The sequence below is a fragment of the Bubalus kerabau genome, chromosome 15 (assembly GCF_029407905.1).
Source record: "Bubalus kerabau isolate K-KA32 ecotype Philippines breed swamp buffalo chromosome 15, PCC_UOA_SB_1v2, whole genome shotgun sequence".
Taxonomy (NCBI): domain Eukaryota; kingdom Metazoa; phylum Chordata; class Mammalia; order Artiodactyla; family Bovidae; genus Bubalus; species Bubalus kerabau.
The window spans coordinates 57,046,351-57,069,960 of record NC_073638.1 but is presented as its reverse complement, the minus strand read 5'-3'; the positions used below and the strand labels follow the sequence as shown (position 1 = coordinate 57,069,960).

Here is a 23,610-nt window from a genome sequence, read left to right as displayed (position 1 = left end):
CACTCCCGGAATCTAAGATCACAGCCGGAATCAGTTAGATAACCGGGAAACTGAGGTCCAGGAAGAAAGCGGGACCTCTGCCTGGGATGGAAAGCAGGGCAGGGGTTACAGCTTGTGCCGTCGCCTCTGCCACAGACCCGCCTCCCCAGCAACCCCCTCCTCAGAGGCCACCCCACATGCGCCCAGGAGGGGTTGTTCCCAGGCAAGGCAGAGGCCCCAGTGGCTGGACTCGGCACAAACTGCTCATTTCACATCATAAAGGAGCCTACTGCTCAGCACAGCCGGGGAGCAGGGTCTTCTCCAGGTGCTGGTGTGGGTCTGAGCCCCAGACACAGGGCTGGAGACCACCAGGCCACCGTGCAAGAATCTGGGAGGTTCCAAAACTGACGTCGGTTTGTGGGACCCAGATTTGTCTCTTTCTTGATTCCAAAGGACCTGAGATTGGGGTCCTTATCTCTTATCCCCAGAGACTGGGGAAGGAAGAGCACAGGGGAACATGGTGGGGTCTACCCCACAGGGCGGAGAAGCGGCGGTACTAAGGCCTTGGGCTTGAGAAAAGAGGAAGGCCCCCTCCATCTACCCATCCCCTTGGGATTCCCCCTGAGTTGCATGCCTTCTCCTCCAGTCTCTTATCTCCTCTTATCTCCCCGGTCAGGTCCCTGAGGGAGGCGCCCATCAAATGTTTATTGAATGGTAAAGAACCAAGAAACATTGGAGCTGGGAGGAGGAGGAGGAGGTGTGGGCCGGGGCAGGTGCCTTGGGTGGGACTGAATCGGACCAGAGAGCCCACAAGAGGTGGGGCTTCCGAGCAGGACCTACTCTGGGTCCCCAGCACCAGGCTCGCTGGAGCAGGTGGTCGAGGGCAGGAAGTCATCCGCCTCCGGTATACAAGTACCTCAAGACTCTCAACCTCCAGACACCAGGGGAAGGAAGAACTCCTCCCCATTCACGGAGCAGGCAGCCGAGGCCCCGGGAGGAAAGTGTCGCGTTCAAGGTCACACCTCTGGCTCCACGGCCAGCTTCCTCATTCCATTTTGGGAGAAAGAGGAGGGAGGCTGGCAGACAGGGAGGCTGACTGAGGAGATCCCCCAAGAGCAGAAAGGCCACAATACCAGACTAAGGATACCAGACTCACATCAAGAGAAGGAGCTGGGGGTGGGACGGGAGTGAAAAAGGCTTCCCCCGGGCCTTCTAGAAAGTTGGGGTTTTGCTCTATTTGTAAACAGTCAGGTCACAGGACCCAGGAAGTGGAACTCCATAGCAACGTGGCTGCTTTGGGCCAAAGTTCCATCTCACTGGCCCAGGGCCAAACAGCTGGGAGTTAATGGTCACCCCGCTGGGCTGGCCCTGCCACACCTACCCGAGGCAAGGGCATGGCTTCCGGCTGCACCAACCCCATGTCCTGTGTCCTGTCCGTGGAGCAGGGCTGCGTACACACGCCCATCCCTTACACCCGGGTCCACACCATCTCACCCCCTCATTGCACACCACTCAGCAGTGCCTGGCCCTGAGCTGCCTTCCAAACCAGAACTGACCCCCCACAACTGCTCCTGGGCCCCACTCTGTCACCTCCTTCTCAATACCAACTGCCACACGCTGCCTGTCACCCGCCTCCACATCCAGTCCTCGACAGGCAGGGCAGCTCTGTTCCTCCTCTTTGCATGTCTGTGGAGGACTGGGCACCACGCCTGGTGAGGAGGGCAGTGCAGGAGAGTGTGCAAGGCAGGACTCCCGAACTGGCAGGCAGAGAGCCCAGAGAGGGCAGGTGACTCCACCAGGGCCACACAGCAAGAGGCTGTGTGCTGAGCCCAGACAGCCTGGCGTTTCCTCTTCTCACTGTATAAAGCCCAACCATCCCTGGCCATGCCTCAGCAGCTTCCTTCCAGAGCCACAGGATCTAAAATGCCTGGGTGATGGCCAGAGGGCAGGAGAGGGCCAGGAGGCGGGCCGCGAGGGAGTGGGGTGAGAGGAGGGCAGAGGGCTCCAGTGTCTCCCCTCCACCGGCCTCACAAAGGCCTTTTGAGGCCGGCCTCCTTCCTCACCCACCAAACAAAGAGGAGGGAGGAGGCATGGGGGTTGGGGGTGCGCCAAGGACAGGAGTCCCAGGCCAGCCAGGAGACGGCTGGGAGCTCAGAGAACCAAGGCAGTGCAGCTCATGGTGTGGAAGTCCCTGGGGCACTAGGGAGGCTCTCTCTGGAACTGGGCAGGTGGGCCAGGGGAAGCAAGACTGCTGGGTCCCCGCCTGGCTCTGCTCCCGGCTCCCTGAGTGATCGAAGCATGTGCCCACCCTTCTTGGACTCAATTTCCCTACCTCATAAGTATCCTAGTCCAAGAAAACAGGATTTTCTGTCTTGGAAGGGACTTGAGAGCCTAGCCTATGAGAGGAACATTAAAAACTAAATTTCACTTTCCCCAAACGTCCAGGGGGCTGGAAGGAACTTCATAAAGTGCAAATCTGCCCGTGAAAACGCTGTTGAGAATCTGGCCTGTGATTCCCGCTGCCTCAGAGCACAGCTGGCCTGGCTCAGCTCCACCAAGCCCAGGGCCCCGGACCTCCTCTCCCCTTACTCCCTCCCCACGCTAGTCCCAGATAAGCCTGAGGACTTCAAGCTCAGGTCTTTCTCACACCATACCATCTCACCCTTCAGCTCTGCGATGCCTCCTGTGAGTACCTGAGTAGCGGACAGGGGGTCTCCCTGGCTCCAGGCGCCCAGGTCCATCACTGTCTCCAGCACTGAGTCCCTCTGGTGTGAACAAGTCTGTGTCACCACCACGGCTGTGGACGCTGGAGGGAGGATGCTCGCGGTGCAGCACGGGGAGAGGACCTGGGGGTGGCCTTCAGCAGCCTCTCAGTCATCACCCAGGGCCCTGGGGCACCGACTCTCACACTCAGGAATCATGGTTAAAGAGGATGAGATCATGCCATGAGGCCAGATACTTCTGTTCAACACATTCCAGCCTCAGCGACCCAGGCCAAGACAGGGAGCCGCCAGCCAGATGCTCCATAACTCACCGATTCCAACAGAAACGATGACAGCCGTCTTATGGGTGCCAGGCCCCTGCCAGACGTTCATGCATCATCTCGTTAAACGCTCACAACAACTCTATGCAGTACGTTTATTTTTTACCACCACTATTATTACTGATTAACCATCATAATAAAATGCTTTCCATGTACAGCAAGTAACTATGTCAAAATCACTACAAAAATCACTGACCATAATCAGCAAAGTAAATTTCTTCTACTTGAATGTCACTCTAATCGTACTAGAAAAATGTCACATCCACATCACCTCATTTTTATCCCCAAAACAACCCTGGGTGGCAGAACAGAGGGCCCCACCTCCCTCATAAGGAAGCTGAGACCCAGGGAGGGGGTGAGGTCCTGGCTGGGCAGTGGCGGCTACAGAACTGGGGGCCATTCTCCTGGCTCCCTTAAATTAAAAGACACCTGCTCCTTGGAAGGAAAGCTGTGACAAACCTAGACAGCATACTAAAAAGCAGGGCCATCACTTTGCTGACAAAGGTCCTTATAGTCAAAGCTATGGTTTTTCCAGTGGTCATGCCCAGATGTGAGTCAGACCATGAAGAAGGCTGAGCGCCAAAGAATCAATGCTTTCGAACTGTAGTGCTAGAGAAGACTCTTGAGAGTCCTTTGGACAGCAAGGAGATCAAACCAATCAATCCTGAAGGAAATCAACCCTGAATATTCATTAGAAGGACTGATGCTAAAGCTGAAGCTCTAATACTTTGGCCACCTGTTTGCAAAGAGTCAACTCACTGGAAAAGATCCTGATGCTGGGAAAAACTGAAGGCAGGAGGAGAGGAGGGCGAGAGAGGATAAGACGGTTGGATGGCATCACTGACTCAATGGACGTGAATTTGAGCAAACTAGGAGATAGGGAAGGACAGGGCAGCCTGGCGTGCTGCAGTCCGTGGGGTTGCAAAGAGTTGGACACGACTGAGCAACTGAACAACTGGCTCCCTATCCAGATGCAATCTGACAGCAGGAAGGCCCTGTGTCAGCCCCTCCACTTTCTCTGTCACCTAGGCCTCGGAGTGAGCCCTCCCAGCCATCCACTGTCCCTTGCAGGCTAGGTGGGTCTAGGCCTGCCTGTCTCAGCTCCAGTTCAGACCAGACACTGACCTTGGGCCGCTTCCACCTAACGGTGGGCCCTGGGCTGCCCTTATAGTAGAGCGAGTCGTCGGTGGCGGGGAAGTTGGGGTCCTCAAAGAGCACCTTCCTGCGCAGACAGGCCCGTTTCAGGGCTGAGTAGTTCTGGTCCTCGTAGGGCTTCACGCAGGAGAACATGGTGAATGCTGCCCCGGGAGGCGAGGCCGAGACGAGGCAGCAGAGGGCAGCTCCCAGGCACCTGGAAGGACAGAAGATCAGAAGATCATCACTTCCTGAGAACTTGAGGCCTGCAGGACCCTGAAGGAGGTGGTCCCTCCCCACCACCCTGGAAAGTGGGCATCTTCATCCCCATTGTACGAGCCAGAATTGAGGCTCAGAGAAGGGGAGAGACCTGCCCGAGGTCACACAGCTGTTAGAAGCAAAGCAGGAAGAGGAATGACTGGCCTGACTCCACAGCCTGAATCTCCTTATTTGTGATGCTCAGCGGTGACGCCAGGCCCACAGGCCAACAGGGTGCAAACACAATGGCGATGGGGCTGCCTGGACGCACCCATGTCCTCCCTTTCTTTGTTCCACCAGCCTTTCTAGACCTCCCGGGCAGAGTCAGACTAGCGGTGATCCATCAGCCCCCTGGCTGGTGTCACACCCTCAGGAAGTGTTGTTAGTCGCTCAGTTGTGTGTGACTCTTTGCAACCCCATGAACTGTAGCCTGCCAGGATCCTCTGTCCATGCAATTCTCCAGGCAAGAATACTGGAGTAGGTTACCATTTCCTTCTCCAGGAGGTCTTCCTGACCTAGGGATCAAACACGGGTCTCCTGTATTGACAGGCAGATTCTTTACGTCTGTCACACGAGTGTATACTCCTCAGTTCTGTCTCGTCACAACAAAGATCTGGAGTGACGGACATTAAAGCACTCGGCATGTCACAGCTCTCGGGGCTTGGACAGACCATGTCATAGCTCTCAGGTCTCGAATGGACCATGTTACAGCTCTTAGACAAATCAGTGTTACAGCTCCGTGTTCCAGCTCTATTTCATTTAGATAATAAGAGGAAAATCCATCCTCAAGGCGCGAGGGCATGTCGATCCAAAGACCGAAGAGAAGAGCGCTCCAGCGTGCGGGAAGGGTGGGGGGGGGGGGGGGGGGGGCGCCCGCGGGGCCGGGGTGGGGGGAGGCACGGGCAGGGGCGCAGGGGGGGAAGCCTTAGCCCTTTGGCTCCTCTTTTTATTTGTTCCCTACCCCACCCCCCAGCCACCCCGGGCCTGCCCTATGTAAATTGGGTTAGCCAGAGTGTTGTTTGTTCTACCTGAGGTCCGACCTTCCTTTGTTCTCTTTTCACTGGCTTTTCTCTTCCTTATCTTTTAGCCACCGCCATTTTGGACTCCTTTTCCCTATTCTAAATACTTAACACGTCTAAGCCACCAGGGAAGCCCCCAGAGTCACGAGATCATCTCTGTCCTGTGTGGAAAACCCTCGGCCCTGGAGACCCCACCAGCCGTCAATCAATCATGTAACCTCCTCCCTCCAGGGCTCTGCCTTCTTAACAGCACTTCTGGAATCAAGGTTTCCAGTCCCGCAGGGAGCACTCTCCTTAATCCTGGTGACCTTACCTCCCCTGAGGACCCTCAACCTCACCTTGTGACCTTCCGATTCCAAAGCCAGACTCTCCCACACAGCCTCCCAGACCCTGTAGCACCTCACACACCTGAACAGTCAGTCTCCTCTTCCTGGATTTTGAGGGTGTCCAGTACTGGTCCTGAACATCTCCCTCTCTGACCTCCCTTCCCCCTCAAAGAAAGTGTTAAGTCGCTCAGTTGTGTCTGACTCTTTTGCAACCCCGTGGACTGTAGCCTGCAAGTCTCCTTTGTCCATGGAATTCTCCAGGCAAGAATACTGGAGTGGGTTGCCAGTAGATCCCCTTCCTCCAGGGGATCTTCCCCACCCAGGGATTGGACTTGGGTCTCCTGCATTGCAGGCAGATTCTTTACTGTCTGAGCCACTAAGGAAGCCCCCTCAGGTGGTCCTTTAAGGGCTACACCAAGCCCAGGGGTTTGCTCACCTCCCCTGGCTGATGACCCTGATATCCCTGTGTTCAGCTTAGACCCCTCACCTAGGCCCCCCCAGATGAGGACCAGTGGGTCCATTTTTACAAGGGCCAAATCCCACAGCAGAGCCTGGGCTTGAGTCCACGTGTGGCCCTGACACAGAGCCCGACGCAGAGGGTGCTGCACCACAAGCATCCTCCCTTCAGCGCCCACAGTCCAGCACCCTAACCTTGCAGCCGTATGCTGACCAAACCCAGGAGACACAGACTGGACTGACATGGCCAGGAAAGGACTCCGGGAGGGGAGGAAGCAGCAGCAAGTAAGTGCCCTGACAGATGCTGGGACAGCCAGGCACCTGACAGACAACCCCATCTCCGCCCGTGTAGCTCAGACCCCATCTGGCAGCTCCACGCCCCCCGGAACCTACTTACCATGGGCCTGCTCAGGGCAGCGCCATAAGCCCCACTCCCCAAAGACACAGGCCCCGACTTCCCAGCATAGCTAAGGGAAACCGAGGCAAGGCAGGCTGGCTTCTAGGGCAGACATGAGTTTGAGAGCATGACTGATGTGGGTGTCACTCCCAGCTGTACCCTTTACCCGCCGTGAAGCCTTGAACAAGTCACTCAGCCTCTCTGATTCCCCATTTTCTCACCTCCATATTAGAACAATATTGCCTCAGTAACTGGAAGATGCCAGTATAACTGACCAAAGGCTGAGGAGACTGTTTAGCGGGCCAGAGAGAAGAGGAAGGAGAAGCAGACAAGCTCCCTCTCATTCTCAAGAGAGACCCTCGTGTCTCTGGCACCTGCCATGCACAAACCACCTGGCTAGAGGTCTACGTTTAGGATCCACTGGGTATGCCTTTCACTGTTGCCATCTTTCAGAAAAGAGAACTGAGGCTCAGTGCAGGGAGGCGACATGCCCAAGTTCCATGGCAGAGTCTGGACTTGAACCCATATCCTCTGACTCTGGAGCCTCCACCTTGGCCTGGTGACCCCAAAGTGCAGGAGAAAAGGGGGTGAGTGCCGGGCCAGGCAGGGCTCACCCCACACACACCCTGGCTTAGCCAGGCCCACCGGAAGGGAAAGATGAGGGGATTCAATGGAGAGGAGAGACAGGAAAGAAAGGAGGTGAGACTGGGCAGTGAGGGCGGAACACAGGTGGACAGGGAGACCAGGACTGACAGTCCCTGCCTGCCAAAGGTCGAGGGCTGGCTTGTCCTCTGCTCTGGACCCACAGCCACTTCATCTTCTGCCCATACATCGTACTGGGCCCGTTTGTCCCACTGCTGTGTGACCTCAGGCCAACCCCTCACCCTCCTGGCCATCCCTCTACCCTGCCCCTTTTCACCCACCCTCCCAGCGTCGGAGGCCTGAGGAAAGAGACGTGAGCCTGGAGAGCCAGCCCCTGGGCTCTGGCACACAGCCACCAGGAGCACCATTAGCATCCCAGTTTCCGGTAGGACCGGCTCAGGAAGCAATTTAAGCTGCAAGAATTAGATCAAAGGAGCTGAAAGCAGGAGGAGCCCAGAAATCAGCTCCAGCAATTCCAGTGTTCAGAGCCCAGAGAACCAAGGGAGGAGGAGCGAGCTGGCCGAGGTCACACAGCCCGGCCAGTGGAGAGTGAGGGTTCTGGCCCCCCTCCAGGCCTCGCAGCAGCCAACATGCTGGGAAGGTTTGCTCCTGAGGATAGAAGTGAGGCACAGGCCAAGAGGGGGAAAGCTCGGCCGGGCCCAGGGCCAGGAGATCAGGGCCCAGGCCTGGCTGGGCAGAGGGTCTGACCCAGTTCAGCCATCTCTCCAGCCTCACGCCTGCCACCAGGCTGACCCTGGCCTCCTTAGCCCAGCCTCTCAGGCCCTGGCCTCTGCACAGGCCGCACTTCCGGCCGACTGCCCTCCTGCACCCTTCATCTGCCCCAAGGTCACCTCCCACTCCATCCACTGGGTCAATACCCCAAGCCTCTGAGCTTTGTTCCCTCCCTGTAGTTCCAGGCATAACCACTGATGGCACAGATAAACCAGCCACCAGGAAAACGAGCTTCCAAACCCCAGCCTCTGCTTTCGGGGTCTGAGCCGGGGGCACGTCCTGTCTTCTGCAATATTACACTGTGTTGGAGGCACTAACAGGACAGCCCGAGCCTCCCAGCTGCCCCCTCGCCTGCCCTCTTCCCTCTGCCCCTGCCCATCTCCCCGAGCCCTGCCCCCCCAATTCTCCACCTGGAGCCTAAGTTCCCACAAGCTCCTCGCAGACCACTCAGGGCCGTTGGACACACTGTTCCATCCACACGGGCACAGTGGGAGAGCTCCTGGCCACCTGTCAAGACATGGCCCAAGTACCTCCCACCTGCCTGACACTGTCCCTCCTTCCACCTCCACAGTCCTGGGGCCCCCGTGACAGCACCTGCTGTTTAGCCCATCTGCACATGACTTATCTCCTCCCAGCCTGCAGCCCTTCAGGACACAACCCATGTCCAGCTCCTCTCTGTGTCCCTAACATCCAACCTTAGGGAGCAGGTTCAGTGAATTTGGGCTGAATGCACCAACACAGGTGATGCAGGAGGAATTCCTTTGCGGATGGGAAAAACAGGTTCAAAGAGGGGCCAGGACTCCCAAGGGAGGGCAGCTTGCCACATCAGAGCCGCACCAGCTCTAGGTCTCCTGAAGGCCAGGGTTCACTAGATGGAGCCTCTATCTCTCTCTCTCTCCTCCTGCTCCTGACTGTCCGGGGAAGATATGGCTAAAGCCCTGGTGCTCTCAGCTGGTCCCCCTAAGCTGTGAAAGCTGGACAAGCCATGTCGCCTCTCTGGTCTTCATGGGCCTTGTCTGGGAGGAAGAGATAACGCACCAAGGCCTCTGGGAGGATCAAATGAGACAGGGCTGCATGAAACAGGAACATCACTTTCTGACCGTTGCGTGCTGTGCCCCCAGGGTGTCAGCGCGGCTGTCTGCAGCTCTTCTACAACGTGCGTCCCCAGACAGGAAGGGCACAGCAGTTCAGGGCTCCTGTCCCCACGGAACGTCATGGTCTAGTGCAGTCCACAGACACAGGCAGAACAGAATATGTGTCATTTCAGAGGTTCCAGCAAGAGGGACACAAAGAGGCCTTCACGAGGCCTGGGCCCAGAAGTCAGCTGTGCTTCGGAAGAGAAAGGCCACTCCAGGCAGAGGGAACCGCTCAAGCGAAGTCTCAGAGGCAGAGAAGCACCAGGCAACTCAGATACAGCCTGGCACGGTGGAGTCCTGTGGACGGAGACCAGGGGCGCTGACCTGGGTCAGAACAAGGGCACGGGACCACCTGCCAGGGAGCTCAGAGAACACAGTCTTCCAGTAGGTCATTTATCCGACAGCCACTCCTGAGTTTGAATCCCAGCTGCATGACTTAGCTCTGTGTATCCTTGGGCAAGTTGCTAACCCCTCTGAGCTGCTGCTGTCAGCCCTTCCTGGTTCCAGTCTCTAGGGTGGCATCTGCCCTACAGGGGCTCTGTCTAGCTTCACCTTGGAAACAGTGTGTACTACCCTCCGGGAGGGCTGGAGATCTACCCTCCAGATCTGCTGTCCCTGGACCTGCTGGAGGTGGTGGGGACAGGCCAGCAGTACATGGGCAGAGTAAGGGCTCATCTTGCAACAGGCCATACAGAGCCAGCTGGGGGCGGGGGACCCGATACCACTGAGCCTTCCCTGGACAGTTCAGCCACTGCAGCCAGGGGAAAACAGGAGAGAGTTTTAGTCTCATTTTTTAGATGAGGACATCAAGGAGCATGTACAAAACCTGCAGCCCATCAGCTGGACCCCAGGCCTCCAGCCTTTCCCCAAGCGCGCTCTGGCTTAGCACTAGGATTATTTTAGGGGGCGCTCAAAAATGCTTTGTGCTGAGCTTAGTCGCTCAGTTGTGTCTGATCTTTGAGACCCCATGGACTGCAGCCCATCAGGCTCCTCTATCCATGGGGATTCTCAAGAATTCCCTGGAGTGGGTTGCCATTCCCTCCTCCAGGGGAATCTTCCCAACCCAGGGATCGAACCCAGTCTCCAGCATTGCAGGCACATTCTTTACCATCTGAGCCACCAGGGAAGCCCATGTGGCAATAACTGTCAGTAAGAAAGTTATTCCCTGCAAGGAGAACTCAGTTTGGTCCAGCGAATCTTGATTCCCTCACAGCCCTTGCCCATTTACTTAACAAAAGAGGAGCCAGGCCCAGGCTCAAAGCAACAGCACCTGGCTAGAACTGAATGGATTTTTCTGTTGTTTTATTTTTTAAGATCCTTCCAGTTACCTTGTATTTATGGAGAGTAATACTGACTTTTCATACTGTTCATGCTTTTGAACTGTGGTATTGGAGAAGACTCTTGAGAGTCCCTTGGACTGCAAGGAGATCCAACCAGTCCATTCTAAAGGAGATCAGTCCTGGGTGTTCTTTGGAAGGACTGATGCTAAAGCTGAAACTCCAATACTTTGGCCACCTCATGCAAAGAGCTGACTCATTGGAAAAGACTCTGATGCTGGGAGGGATTGGGGGCAGGAGGAGAAGGGGACGACAGAGGATGAGATGGCTGGATGGCATCACCGACTCAATGGACATGAGTTTGAGTAAACCCCGGGAGTTGGTGATGGACAGCGAGGCCTGGCGTGCTGTGATTCATGGGGTCACAAAGAGTCGGACATGACTGAGCAACTGAACTGAACTGAATACTGACTTTCCGTTTACAGTAAACACACGGTTTCCTTTAAAAAGTATCAAGGAAGAAGGAAATTGATTTCAAGAATCTAAGTTCCCGGTGGTGTAGGTGGGAACCTCAGAATGACACCACGCCTGGAGACTGCATTCCAGAGCTGTGTGGCAGGGGAAAGTCACACTACCTCTCTGAGCCGTGGGCTTCCTCTGAGAGGTAGGATAACAGAGCCAGCACTCAGAGGGCCAAGGCTATTTGGTGAAGAGCAAGCTGGAGGACCCACAGTCACGGTTAACAAGACCTTTCAAAAGCTCTAGTAACTGACACAGCGTGGGGCTGGCACAGGGTAGACAGACCAAGGGAACAGACCAGAAAGTTCCTCTGATTTTGACAAAAGGTGACATCACAGTGCCTTAGTGAAAGGATGATCTTTTCAGCTCATGGTGCTCAGTCGACTGGCTATCCTTATGGGAAAAGCTTCGTTGTGACCCCAGCCTCACACCATACACAAAAGCAATCTCACACAGGCTGCAAATCTGACTGAAAGGTAAAACAACAAAGCTTTTTGAAGAAAACATTAGAAAAGGCATATCCACGCGGTAAACAGACAAAAAGGAAAGTGCTCAACTTCACTGATCATCAAGGAAATACAAATTAAAGGCACAGTGAGATACCATTATACCCTGATCAGAAAGGCTGCAGGAAGAGACATACATACATACGCTCTCTCCCCCAAGTCCAGCTCTTCCACATTGCTGGTGAGAGGATCAACTGGTAAAACCACTTTGCAAAACCGTTTGACCATATTAATTAAGGCTGAACAAATGCTTAATCACTCAGTAATTCTACTCATAAGTATACACTGAACAGAAACACATGCACATACTTATCAACAACAAAAAAAAGAAATACAAGAATGTTTAGCACAGAAGTATTTCTTATAGCCGAAAATTAGAAACAACTCAAATGCCTATCATCAGAAGAAAGGATGAATGTGGTGCTTAATGGAATATTACACACAGTGAAAATGGGCAAATTATTAAGCAATGCTGTGATTCCACTGATGGAAAATTGGAAAGCAGCCCTAAGTCACCTTTGGTGAGTATAAGGCAGGATGGTGGCTGCCTTTAGGGGTAGTGACTGGAAGGGGCAAGAGGGGGCTTCTGGGACTCCAGTAACACTGCTCCTTGATCTGGGTGGTGGCCACGTGGAAGGGTCACAGAGCTGTATGTCTCTGATTTATGCATCGTTCTGTAGGTCAGTTGTGATTTAATAAAAGTCATAAACAGAAAAAGTTAGCGCAATACCCCAGGAAGAAGGGCTCGCTGAATCTAGTGACCCAGATCTCACCAGTTCTGGGTCCCTCGTAGCCCAGCCTGACAGACTGGACATTACATATGTGTAGGGTCCTGCCTGGCACCCAAGATGACCCAGGGGGTATGGAGCAGGGAAAGAGCCCAGGCTGGGTCAGAGTCCTGGCCTCTGGCCTTTTCATGCACAGGTGTGGGCCTCCTTCTCCATCTCACAGGCTACTTGTGGCTTTGACCCTTGGAGTGCTCAACCCTAAGAGAGGACCCACAAGGTGGGGGTGGCAGGCCCACACCCCACTGGACACACAACTCCAAAGCTCCCTCTCTGAGAAGGGAGCACCAGCCAGCCAGGCACCATGCTCAGGAGCTGCTCTGGGCCCCGAGGCCAGGAACTGAGCTGAGGCAGGGCGGCAGTGGAGGTGCGGAAGGAGACCACAGGCGAGGGTGCCCGGGATCCCAGCCAGAGGTTCTGGAAGGGGATCAGGCTTCATCCCAAGCTGCTGGAGAGCTGGGAAGGGTGCTAAGCAGGGGAGGGACTTGAGATCCACCTGCTGCCACACGGAGAAGGCACTGGGGAAGGACGAGACCAGGACGGAAACACCAGAAAGCAGGTCAGAGAGCTTGTGTGCTCATGTGTGAACGAGAGCAGACACGTTTCAGAGCTGGGTGGGAGGCAGACCCACCTGTCCCTGGGGACCAGCCTGTTGCGGGAGTGAAAGGGAGACCACAAAAGGGCTCGCTGGGGAGGGTCCCTCCTCTGGGCCCCCATCCCCACACCCCTCCGTGGGTGCCCATGCTGCAGCATGGCTCGGCAGAAGGGGAGTGATCCAGGGCCAGCTGAAGGAGCCAAGGATGCCCGATAGGCTAAGCGCACCCACCCTTCCTCAACCTCCCACCACATCCCACTCCACGACACAGAGCCCCGGCCCCTTTGCCATATGACCAGAGAAGGGCCAAAGAGCTGCATCTTACAATTCCGGGAACAGTCAATGAATGTTCTCATCTTCACTGGCATCCCTCTGGGCTGGTCCTGAGCTCACAGGAGGGGATCAGATCCCCCAGGTAGTCCAGTCCCCAGGAGGAAGGGCACAGGGGACAGACATAGACCAAGACTAAGCAGGAAACACTGCGGTCAGGGCACCCAGAAGTCATGCAATAGGGAAGGGAAGGATGGTGGTTTCTCTGGGCTGGAAGGCTAGGCGGGGATGAGCAGGGGAGAGGGGCAGGATGCACTCCAGGTGGAGGGAGGGCAGAAGAGCCCCAGGTAACAGCCAGAAGGTGGGGGGTGGGGTGGAAGCAGATCCTCGGAGTGGGGAAAGCTAGCAGGACCGGCTCTGCAGGACATGGGCCTTCGCTGGGGAAGCCAAGGGGAGATACGGACGGTCAGATTCTGAAGCAGTAATGTGAGCCAGGGAGGGCCTCTTGGGAGCCAGGGCGGGGAAGCCCGGCGGCCAGGGAGGGGGCCAGGAGCCCCAAACCCTGGTGACTGCCTGGTTCTTTGCATGGATTGGGTTTTATTAACTGTTCACGCCCATTTATCCGACAGCCACTCCTGTTTCCCTTCTGCCCCACAAGCCACCATCAACACATCCCTCCATCCTACTGTGGTTGAACTTGGCCTCCAGGATCGCCTCCCTCCCTTCACCATGGGCCGAGGAACAATGGCAGGGCAGCGGGGAGAGCCCAGGAGGAGGGTGAGCTGGCTCCGGCAGCAGAGCCGGGGGGCCAGGTTCCATGAGTCACTCCAGCCAAGGCTAGCTGAGCAGGCGGCATCGGGGCTGGGAAATCCTGTCTTTCTTCTCCACTGCCCTCCCCTTATCGTGTCTTTGTCTAATCCAGTCTCCACCCAGCTGCAGTGATCTTTCTAATACATAAACCTGACCAAATGCCCTGTGCTAAGGGATGAGGGGGGGCCTGGAGGGCAGGGCCAGGCATGCTGGGGGCGCAGAGCCTCTTGCGCTGGTCCTGGGGGACAGTGGTCCTGGGGCACTGACGGCCTCTGCAGTGTGTCTGGAGGGAACGTCAGCCTCGGGGCCAGCTCGCTGTGTGGCTGTGGCTGAGCCCCTGGGCCTCTGACCCTGCGCGGTCCCACTGAGACCCAGGTGTTGTGCAGACGGGGCTGGGAAGCCTCAGCAAACAGGTGAGATCCAGCCGGATCTGCAGGGCGTGAGCAGGGCCCGGAGAAGCTGGAAACCTTCCCGGGCAGCAGGCGGGCCAAGGTTCAGCCTCCAGCAGGGCAACCAGCTGGTTTGGGCACTGAAAGTCACTGGGTCTGAAACCCAGGCCACCACATCCTGGTGAGAAGATGCTGGGGGCGGGCGGGGCGGGGCACGAGGCAGCTGAGCACCTACGCTGCTGCCCTTCTCTCTTCTACTGGGGAGAGGGGGTCACAGGTGCTGCTCACTCCACACAAGGGTAGCAGCCTGACAATAACGAGACTTGATCGGGTCACTGAAGCTTCCTCAGCTCTCCAGCACTATGTGACCTCAGGCCAGCCCTGCCCTCGCCGGCCGGCCATCTCTCACTGTTGAATGGTGGAGAGCGGACACTTCTTGCGTTTCTCCAATGAGCTATGTTGTCTGTCACCAGAGCAGCCTCTTTTCCTGCTTCCTGCGCAGGCAGTCTCGGCCCCTAGCACCACCTGCCACCAAAGCTCAAGGCTGGAAACCTGGTGGGGGTGGTGCCCATTTCTCAGACTGGGAAACGGCTCAATTCCTGGGTCAAGCTCCTGCACACCCTCAGAAATGAGCTCTACTCTTCTCATCACACAGATGAGCTCTGAGATGGAAGAGATGCATTCAGGACAGTCAGGGGCCCATCTCACACCAGAGTTCTGCTTTGCCTGGCCCAGCACACCCTCCCTCAAGCAAAGACAGTGACCCACTGATCAGCCCCAGGGAGTCCCAGTCAGCTGCATGCCCCCATTCAGCCTTCACACATCTGCTCTGCTCTGGCCAAGGCGGCAGTGAGGAGTCAGACAGGGCCCAGTCCGGGAAGTCAGCCTGGTGGAGGACAGTGACCCCAGCACCGGGCGGAGAGAGCTCTCTAAGAGGACAGTGGTTCATTCAGATGGGGCTGGAAAGCCTCACGGAGGACACAGCATCAAAGCAGGAGTTCCAAGGGTGGGCTGCAATTTTTCCAGACAGAAGTGGAAGGTTTGGAGGAAGATGGAACCTTCTGGGAGGAGACAAACATTTAGGCAAGGCTGGAGGACAGGGCATGGGGGGAAGAAAGAAGGGGCTTGCAGGCCACACTGCCACAGCAGGGTCGTGGGGGCCCGAAAGACCAGCGAGGATGCTGGGCTGCTGGACAATTTACAAGACGGCTGGATGGAAAGGAGGCCAGGAGGCAGGCAGGGAGACCAGGCTGCAGAAACGGCCCCCAGAGCATGGCCTTGGCTGGAGAGACCAAATGGAGACCCAATACTGGGGCGGGGTCCATAGCACACAGCCAGGCGCTCTCTGGGAGGCTGGCTGCGAGTCCTTCCTTGGAGGCACCAGGATGCTCCCCACCTCTCAGATGACAAACTCATCTCCTTCCGGGGTGAGGAACCTGTTGGCGGCACCTCTGGGCTCCACGTTCTGCTCTGCCCCATGTCACATTCTCGCCCAAGGCAGCCTTGAACGCAATGCCAGCTCCTCCTCCTCCCTGTGCCCAAAGGGAAAATCAGAGCCTCAGAAAGTCCGGTCCGCATGCTCATCGTCAGATGGGGAGACAAAGGCCCAGGAGGGGCACAACGGTTACCTTCCTTGTACCTCAGGGCTCTCGCTCATCTGTAAAATGCAGTCTCCTGCTCTCTGGCCCAACCTGTCCCAACTCCGGCTCCCCTCATCCCTCTCTCCTGTAGGCAGGACTTAGCCCCAGTCAGCCTTGATGCACTCATCTGCAAAATGTGGCTCCCAGCCTGGCCCTCCCCAGTGATGGTGGGGATCAAGTGACCCTCACGACACTAGGGTTAGCGAATGAATGTCTGAGATGCACTCCACCCTGGAAGGGGCTTCCCAGGGGGTGCCAGCAATAAAGAACCTGCCTGCCGATGCAGGAGATGTAAGAGACGCAGGCTTGATCCCTGGGTCAGGAATATCCCCTGGAGGAAGGCATGGCAACCCACTCCAGTGTTCCTGCCTGGAGAATCCCATGGACCGAGGAGCCTGGGGGGCTACAGTCCACAGGGTCGCACAGAGTCAGACACGAGTGAAGCGACTTAACATGCGTGCAAGCATGCTGGAAGGCTTAACCTGATGGCATGTTAAGGATCCCAGGACGGGGTCTGGTCACTGGGGCAACCCCTGGGGACACACCAGCACATTGCCCCAGAGGGGCTGCAGCCCAGGCTCTGCCAGCCGAAGCCTCTAGGCTGCAGGTGACAGACGCTGAGGGTGACCCCCTGGGGGATCTCTGAGAATGGGACCTGCAATGACACTGCAGGTGGCTCCTGTGGTAGGGTGAATGACGGGTCCCCAAATGCAGACTCCATAATCCCTGGAACCTGCAAATGTTACCTTATATGGCAAAAAAGATTTTGCAGATGTGATTAAAGAACTTGAGATGGAGAGATTATCCTGGATTATCTGGGGAGATCCGAAATGTAATCACAGGCGTCCTTAAGAAGAGGGCAGAGGGAGATGTGACTCCAAAAGAGGAAAAGGCAATGGGACTAGGGAAGTAGCGAGATGGGGTGACGGGGTCACGAGGAACACGGACAGCCACAAGGAACAGAGGCGGCCCTGGGGCCTCCAGAAGGAACTAGCCTGACTCCTTGACTTTAGCCCCTAAGACTCTTTTCAGACCTTTGACCTCCAAAACAGGGAGAGAATAAACCTGTGTTGTTTTAAGCCACTGTGTGGATGTGTGTGTCTAGGTCGTGTCCGACTCCTTGCGACCCCACGCACTGTCAGCCACCAGGCTCCTCTGTCCATGGGGTTTTCCAGGCAACCCACTGGAGTGGGTTGCCATTTCCTACTCCACTGAAGCCACTAAACTTGTGTTAATGTATCACAGCAGCGACAGGCAATGAATACGATGAATCCAGCTCCTGTAGGTATGCAGCCTCATACCTCTCTCCTGCTGGAGGAACTGAGTGAGGATGAAGCTGTTACTCCTTGAACTGCTCCCAAGGAAAATAAAGTCACCCCAAACTTCAGTGTCTTAGTTACTACTGTTAGTAACAAACCAGTTGATTGCCCCCACCTCACCCTGTTGGCGGAAGTACCCAGCAGGGGGCTCTGAGGCTGGGGCTGGCTGATCAGGCCAGCAGACGGTCTGCCTTTTGTCCCCTGGGCTGCAAGGTCCTGAGGTCATCAGGGCACACCCTGACAGTGCTGGCCAGCTGGCTACCAATGGGTGGGCTTGGTCTGCTCTGGCCACCAGCCCCCTTGTCCCAGAGCTGACCACAGCCACCACTGTGGCAAAAAACCACAGTCCACACCCACAGGCCACCATGCCTCAGCCAGTGGCACCTCCCTCACACCCGCAGCCTCGGGAAAGCCAGAGCCCCTGGAAACACAGCCCTGAGCAATTAGAACCGGGAGCAGGAACTCAGGCCATAACAGGCAAGCAAATGCTCCCATTGCGCAATTTCCTACATCCAAGCCTGAAGGCTGGCTTCCTAAAACATCCTGGATTAGAACCCCAAAGGGACTTGGCCCATTTTGCTGTTAGCGAGCAAGGAAAGGCAAGGCCTGAGGCCAAAGCAAGTGAGGCAATCCCAGGACATCACCATCAACCCAGGGAGGAGGAGATGCTGCAGAGTGGGGGGCCCTGAAGATAAGGCCCGGGGGGGTCGGGGGGAGGCTATTGCCTGTCAAGGAATGTTTTGAGTAGAAAGGGAAGGCATGAAGGGGCAGGTCTGGAGGGGCTAGAGGAGTGGAGTGGAGGGGGGAGTGTTTAAAGGCACTCAGAACACTAGAGTACCCGGGAGGGCAGAGGAAGGCCGGGGTGAGGCGAGAAGACCAGCAGCAGACAGATCTCCTGCCTGCCTGGCCCCGGAGAGCGAGCCCACCCACGGGAGTGGGTTGAGAGGGCCACAGTTTCCAACCACAGAAGCCAAGAGGGGCTTCCTCTTTCCTTTCACCCTTCTCCCAAAGTCGGCCCCTCCTTCCTCTGGGCTGTTCCTCCCCCAGGGAAGAAAGGACTAAGTGATGCGGTTAGTTATTATTAGTTATAATGACGACTAAACACCATGTACTTTGTAATGCACTTTCAGTGATACAAAGTAACTTCATCATCAACGCCTGAATCCCTACGTTCAGGCAGCATTTATCCCCATTTCACATATGAAGAAACTGAGACTCACCGGGCAGTTTCCTGCCTCAAGGTCCGTGCAGAGCCAGTCTCGGCTGGGAGGAAGCTTGACAATGTCGGGCCCTGCAGGTAGGACAGGTCATGGAGGCAGGTTTTGCAGTGCCCACTGGGGGCTCCAAGAGGGCCCCCCATTCAGGCACCAGGGCTCAGGGCTGTCCCGGGAGCCTGCAGGGAAGTCAAGGGCAGAAGCTGCCAGAGACAGCACTGGTCTGGGACCAGTGTTCTGGACGTCACCCCCCTCCACACCCTCCAAAACCCACAGGCCTCTCACACCTCATCAACTTCCCCAAACCTGCTCTACCCCCAGTGGTGGCCCCAACTCAGAAAGGGCTCCCCCAGACACCCTTCCCCATGCTCCACCCCTCTCCCATGGGAAGCCCTATCAGATCCCCTCCTTGGGTGCCAAGCCAAGTCTGGGTGGGGAGCTGGGAAGGGGAGAGGCAAGGGAAAAGAGAAGGGGGCTTCTCCTTGCTCTGGCCCTCTGCTCACTGGCCTCCAGAGCAACTCACCCACCACAGAGCCACACATCTGATTATCTAATGCCCTTTTTTGTCATTGCTCAGTCCCTAACTCATGTCCGACTCTTTGGGACCCCATCCATTGCGGCACGCCGCGCTTCGCTGTCATTCTTGCCCCTACCCTTGGACCACATGCAGTTGCATGCTTCCAGGCCTTCACTCATCTATCCCCAGGCCTGCAGTGCACTGCCCTTTCTTTTTTGCTTGGTGAACTTTTCATCCTTCAGCACCCAGCACAGATGTATCCTTCACAGTGAAACCTCGCCCAGCTCCTGGGCAGGGGCTGGCTCCCAGCATTGGGTGCAACTCTGAGCAGGGGCTTCCGGGTTTGACCCATCCGCTTCATCAGTCAGAAGAGAGGTTCCTCAGGGTAATGACCCCGCCTAAGCACCTCGATGTCCTGGCTTCCAGCTCTGGCCTGAAGCAGCAACAGCTGGGTCCACCCTGCCCCGCCCTCAGCAGGGAAAGCAGCCAGGCCTCCCCACCCCCACCGGGGAACTCCAGACCGCAGCAAAGGCCAGGCCCAAAGACCCTGGGTAGGAGGGTCTCAATCCTTGCAGCAGAACAATAGTTCCCTCAGGAGTCCTCACACAAGTATGGGTAGACTGAGGCCCACTCTCAAACTCCCTCTCTTCCAGGAAGTCTGCCCAGATTTCTCCCTCCCCAGAATCCTAAAAATAATTGCCCTGGCACTTCTCTCTAGCTGCTGGTGCAGGGAAAGGATTCTGATTTGAGAGCCAGGCCAACTCAGGTACAAAATTCTGGTTTAGCAGTCCTGAGAGCAAGAGTAGCCTCCACCCTCTGAGCCCCACTCTCCTCAACCCTGTGGGGTCTGGGTTGACTCCCACCACAGGAAATGAAGCCTGGAGAGAACTTGGCACCTGTTAATCATCCGTCCTGCTTCACCTATGGAACCCTGGTGGGTCTCCTCCGACTCCCAACTCTGAAGGAGGGAAGCATGATCCGAGAAGCGCAAGACCCATTCTCCCCCAGTTCTGCCTGCCTCCCCGGCCCCCTCACACATACACCCAAGCCCTGCAGCCCAGGGAAAAGGCCCCTATTCAACCTGACAAGAGGATCAGGAAGGGAACCGGCTTTGGCCTTGCCCCTTTTCCCAAGCGGCCAGGGACGGGGGATGGGGAACCACCCCGGAGGGGTTGTAGAATTGAAAGGGTGGAGGTCTGGGAAGGGATAGGAAAGGGAATTCTGAGGAAGAGGAGGGGAAGAGCCAGTCAAGCCTCGGGAGCTAACCCCCCAGCTGGTATGAACTAGGAAAACAGCTCCGGAACACCCAGGTGCAGTGGGAAGACGCCCCTCGTCGCGGATGGGGGTGGGGAAAGCCCCGGGGGCCGGGGCGGATCCCAAGCGGTCCTCGCCCCTCCACCCCGGGGCCTCAAAGCCAGCGCTCACCTCTTTCCTCCCCGGCGGCGGGGTGTGTACCCCCACACCCACCGATTCGTGCTCACAGGGCACGCGCTGCCCCGCAATGCACCCGCACACACACACCCCCGAAACACACATGAACACCCGCGCGCTCGCACACGCCTCCCTCTGCGCAGCGTCTCTTACCTGCCGCGCCGCCGCGGGTCCAGCGGATTCGGGGATGCAGCGCTCGGCGCCGGCACCGGAACAGAGGCTGGACCTCCCCCCACTTAGTGGCCTCCGGCTCCGGCCCGCGATCGGCTGGGGCTGGCCTGGGGCGGGGGCTCGAGCTAGGACTCCCCGGGCGGCCCGCCCCGCCCCGCGGCCTCCGCCCAGCTGGGGACGGGGGCGTGGTTTCCAGCGAGGCTGGAGGGACAGGATTGATGCGCATGCGAACTGGTGCCGAGCTCCGAGGCGACCCGGGCGTGAGGTGGCTGCGGAGTTCCCGCTGGAAAGTAGGAGAGGATTTGGGGGCCCGCGCGCCTCAGCCCGACCCCTGACCGCTTGATCGGGCCCGTGTTCTCCCGTCCCTTCCTCACTACATCTCCAGGAGTCCCCCAGGGCCCAGCCGAGGCTGGCACTGAGCCAGGGGGCTGGGAAAAGAAGGACACGAAGAGGCGAGCACCCATCTCTTCCCCATCTCCATGTCCGTGTTTGTGCGTGTGATAGTCACTCAGTCGTGTCCCACCTCTTTCGACCTCATGAACTGTAGCCGGCCAGGCTACTCTGTCCATGTGATTCTCCAGGCAAGACTGCTGGATTGGGTTGCCATTTCCTCCTCCAGGGGATCTTCCAGACCCAGGTATCCAACCTGGGTCTCCTGCATTGCAGGCAGATTTTTTCCCGGTGGGAGCCACCAGGAAAGCCCCTTTTCATGTCCATGCTGCTGCTGCGTCGCTTCAGTCGTGTCCGACTCTGTGCGACCCCATGGACTGCAGCCTACCAGGCTTCTCCATCCATGGGATTCTCCAGGCAAGAACACTGGGAGTGGGTTGCCGTTTCCTTCTCCAATGCATGAAAGTGAAAAGTGAAAGTGAAGTCGCTCAGTCGTGTCCGACTCTTAGCGACCCCATGGACTGCAGCCTACCAGGCTCCTCCATCCATGGGATTTTCCAGGCAACAGTACTGGAGTGGGGTGCCAATTCGGGATGGAGGAGCCAGACCCAGACCCCTGGAGGTGCAAAAAGGGCCCTTGTCAAATGGGGAAAGCTGGTTCCAGACCCATATTGAGTATTTATTTACTTGTGCAATGATGGGAGAACAGAAGGAGGGGCATATTCCCCAAATAAGATAGAGAAGGTTTGTGAGTGACCAGTCCTGGCACACAGTAGGGGCTCTGGGATGGCAGGACAGACGTGCTTATTATGCTTATCAGAGGCCTAGGTCAGCCCACTTCGAAGATGGAGTTCAGACCCACCATCTCTCCCTCCTGTGTTCCCCTGCACACTAAGTCGCTTCAGTAGTGTAGGACTCTGCGACTCTATGCACCGTGGCCCGCCAGGCTCCTCTGTCCATGGGTCTCCAGGCAAGAATACTGGAATGGGTTTCCATTTCCTTCTCCAGGGGGTCTCCCGACCCAGGGATAAAACCTGCATCTCTTACATCTACCTGCATTGGCAGGTGGGTTCTTAACCACTAGCACCACCTGGGAAGCCCAGTGTTCCCAGTCTTGGGTAATGTCATCTACTTCTAAGTCACTCTGACTAACCCAGCCTCTTCATAACCTGTCCCAGGCCTCCCAGACATCCCCAACCCCCCACTCCCAGGTGTAGCTCCAGTCCTTTACAGAGCCTTGCAAATATGTAGCCATGACCCACCGCCCACAGAACCATGTTCCAAGACTGTGCCCTTGCCTGACTGTCCCAGGCAGATCCCACTCCACTGCCCCTGCCATGGGATGCAGCCTCCCCAGGCTCTCAGGGCAAGGGTTTGTTCCTCTCAAGGGTTCCCAGTGCTCCTCTCAAGGGCTCCCAGCTTCCCTGCACTCAGACCTTGTCTAATGGGGACCTGCACAGTCTGAAAGGCTCTTCCTTGCCTCTATATGTGGCACATCTTGCTTTCAGGCTTGGCCCTAATGTCATGTCTCCACCACAAAGCCCTACCCCCATCTTCAGCATCCCCACCTGGCCTCTTGTGTCTCTTCCAGGGCCCTAAACTCATGCTGCCTCTCTGGGGTTAGTGGTGGAGTCTTGTTCTAGGCAAGACAGTACTGCTTGGTGTAGCCAGGGAGCTCTGGGCTTGGGCGGGTCCTCACTCTGCCAGTTACTGGCTGTGTGATCCAAACAAGTCCACTATCCTTTCAGAGCCTCATTTTTCTGTCTGTAAAATGGGCTTCTAGCAGAAGTGATGATCACATATAGGTAAGTGGTATTGAGCAGCACTGCCTCTGGGCTGGGCAATTCCCACATGTTCATAAGTGAAGCTGGGGTCCTGGCTGAGAAAATGTGGCTGCTTCAGCCTTCACAAGGGTAGAGTTCACAGGATGCTTAGCCCTCCCTTATGTATTTCAGAGTGTTAGAGCCACAACACTCTGAAATACAAAGTTTCGTGGTGGTCGCAAGAATGTGTCCTGGACTCACCGCCTGGGTTCATGTCAGCTGTGTGACCTTGGGCAAGTGACCCACACTCTCTGTGCCCCCGTCACCTCACCTGTAAAATGGTGATAGTCGCACCACCCCACGGGGTTGCTGTGGGGATTAAGTGAACTGAGTCACATAAAGCACTAGAGTGGGCCCTGGCTGAGAGTTAGTGTTCAGCAGGGCTTAGCTACTATTTCCATCTAGCCCAAACCCCTCGTTTTGTGAAGCACTGGGTCCCCAGGAGCAGAGACATGTACACATGGCTACTCAGAAGCCCAGCCACCCTAGGATCTTATAACTGGAAGGACCCACCCCAGAGCCCTTCTCTGGCAGCTCCCACCTTCTCTAGCAGATGAGGAAAGAGACCTACCTTCTCTAGCAGATGAGGAAAGAGACCTAGAGAGGGACAGTGACCTGCCCAGGGCACCCAATCTGGTGGAGTGGGAGAGGCATTGGCCTTGCTCTTGTTGGGGGTTGGGAGGGGGGTTTCCAGACAAGCCAGGAAGAGCCTGGTCTCCCAGAAAGAGTGGGGGGAAGAGGCGGGGCTCTGATGATGCTCTGGCTCCAGGTCCCTGCTGGTTGGTTGTTATAAACTGATTCACCAAGTGGTGCCATCGCGGGGCCTGCGGTG

The 23,610-nt window shown here is 56.7% G+C and overlaps 1 protein-coding gene across 5 annotated transcripts in view; it reads right to left on the bottom strand.

The window, feature by feature from the left end:
• The window catches only part of CAPN5 (calpain 5), a 56,313-nt gene extending 35,592 nt beyond the window's left edge, over nt 1-20,721 (bottom strand). For 3 of the 5 annotated variants that reach the window (XM_055549159.1, XM_055549160.1, XM_055549163.1), the window contains exons 1-3: nt 20,548-20,721; nt 18,453-18,625; nt 4,148-4,373 (exon numbers count right to left, since the gene is read on the bottom strand). In XM_055549159.1, coding sequence (XP_055405134.1) covers nt 4,148-4,373; nt 18,453-18,592 — 366 coding nt within the window. In that variant the 5' untranslated portion in view covers nt 18,593-18,625; nt 20,548-20,721. The remainder of the gene's footprint in view (nt 1-4,147; nt 4,374-18,452; nt 18,626-20,547) is intronic. The other 2 variants (XM_055549161.1, XM_055549162.1) reach the window with 2 other exon arrangements.
• Between the last annotated feature and the right edge of the window lie 2,889 nt (nt 20,722-23,610).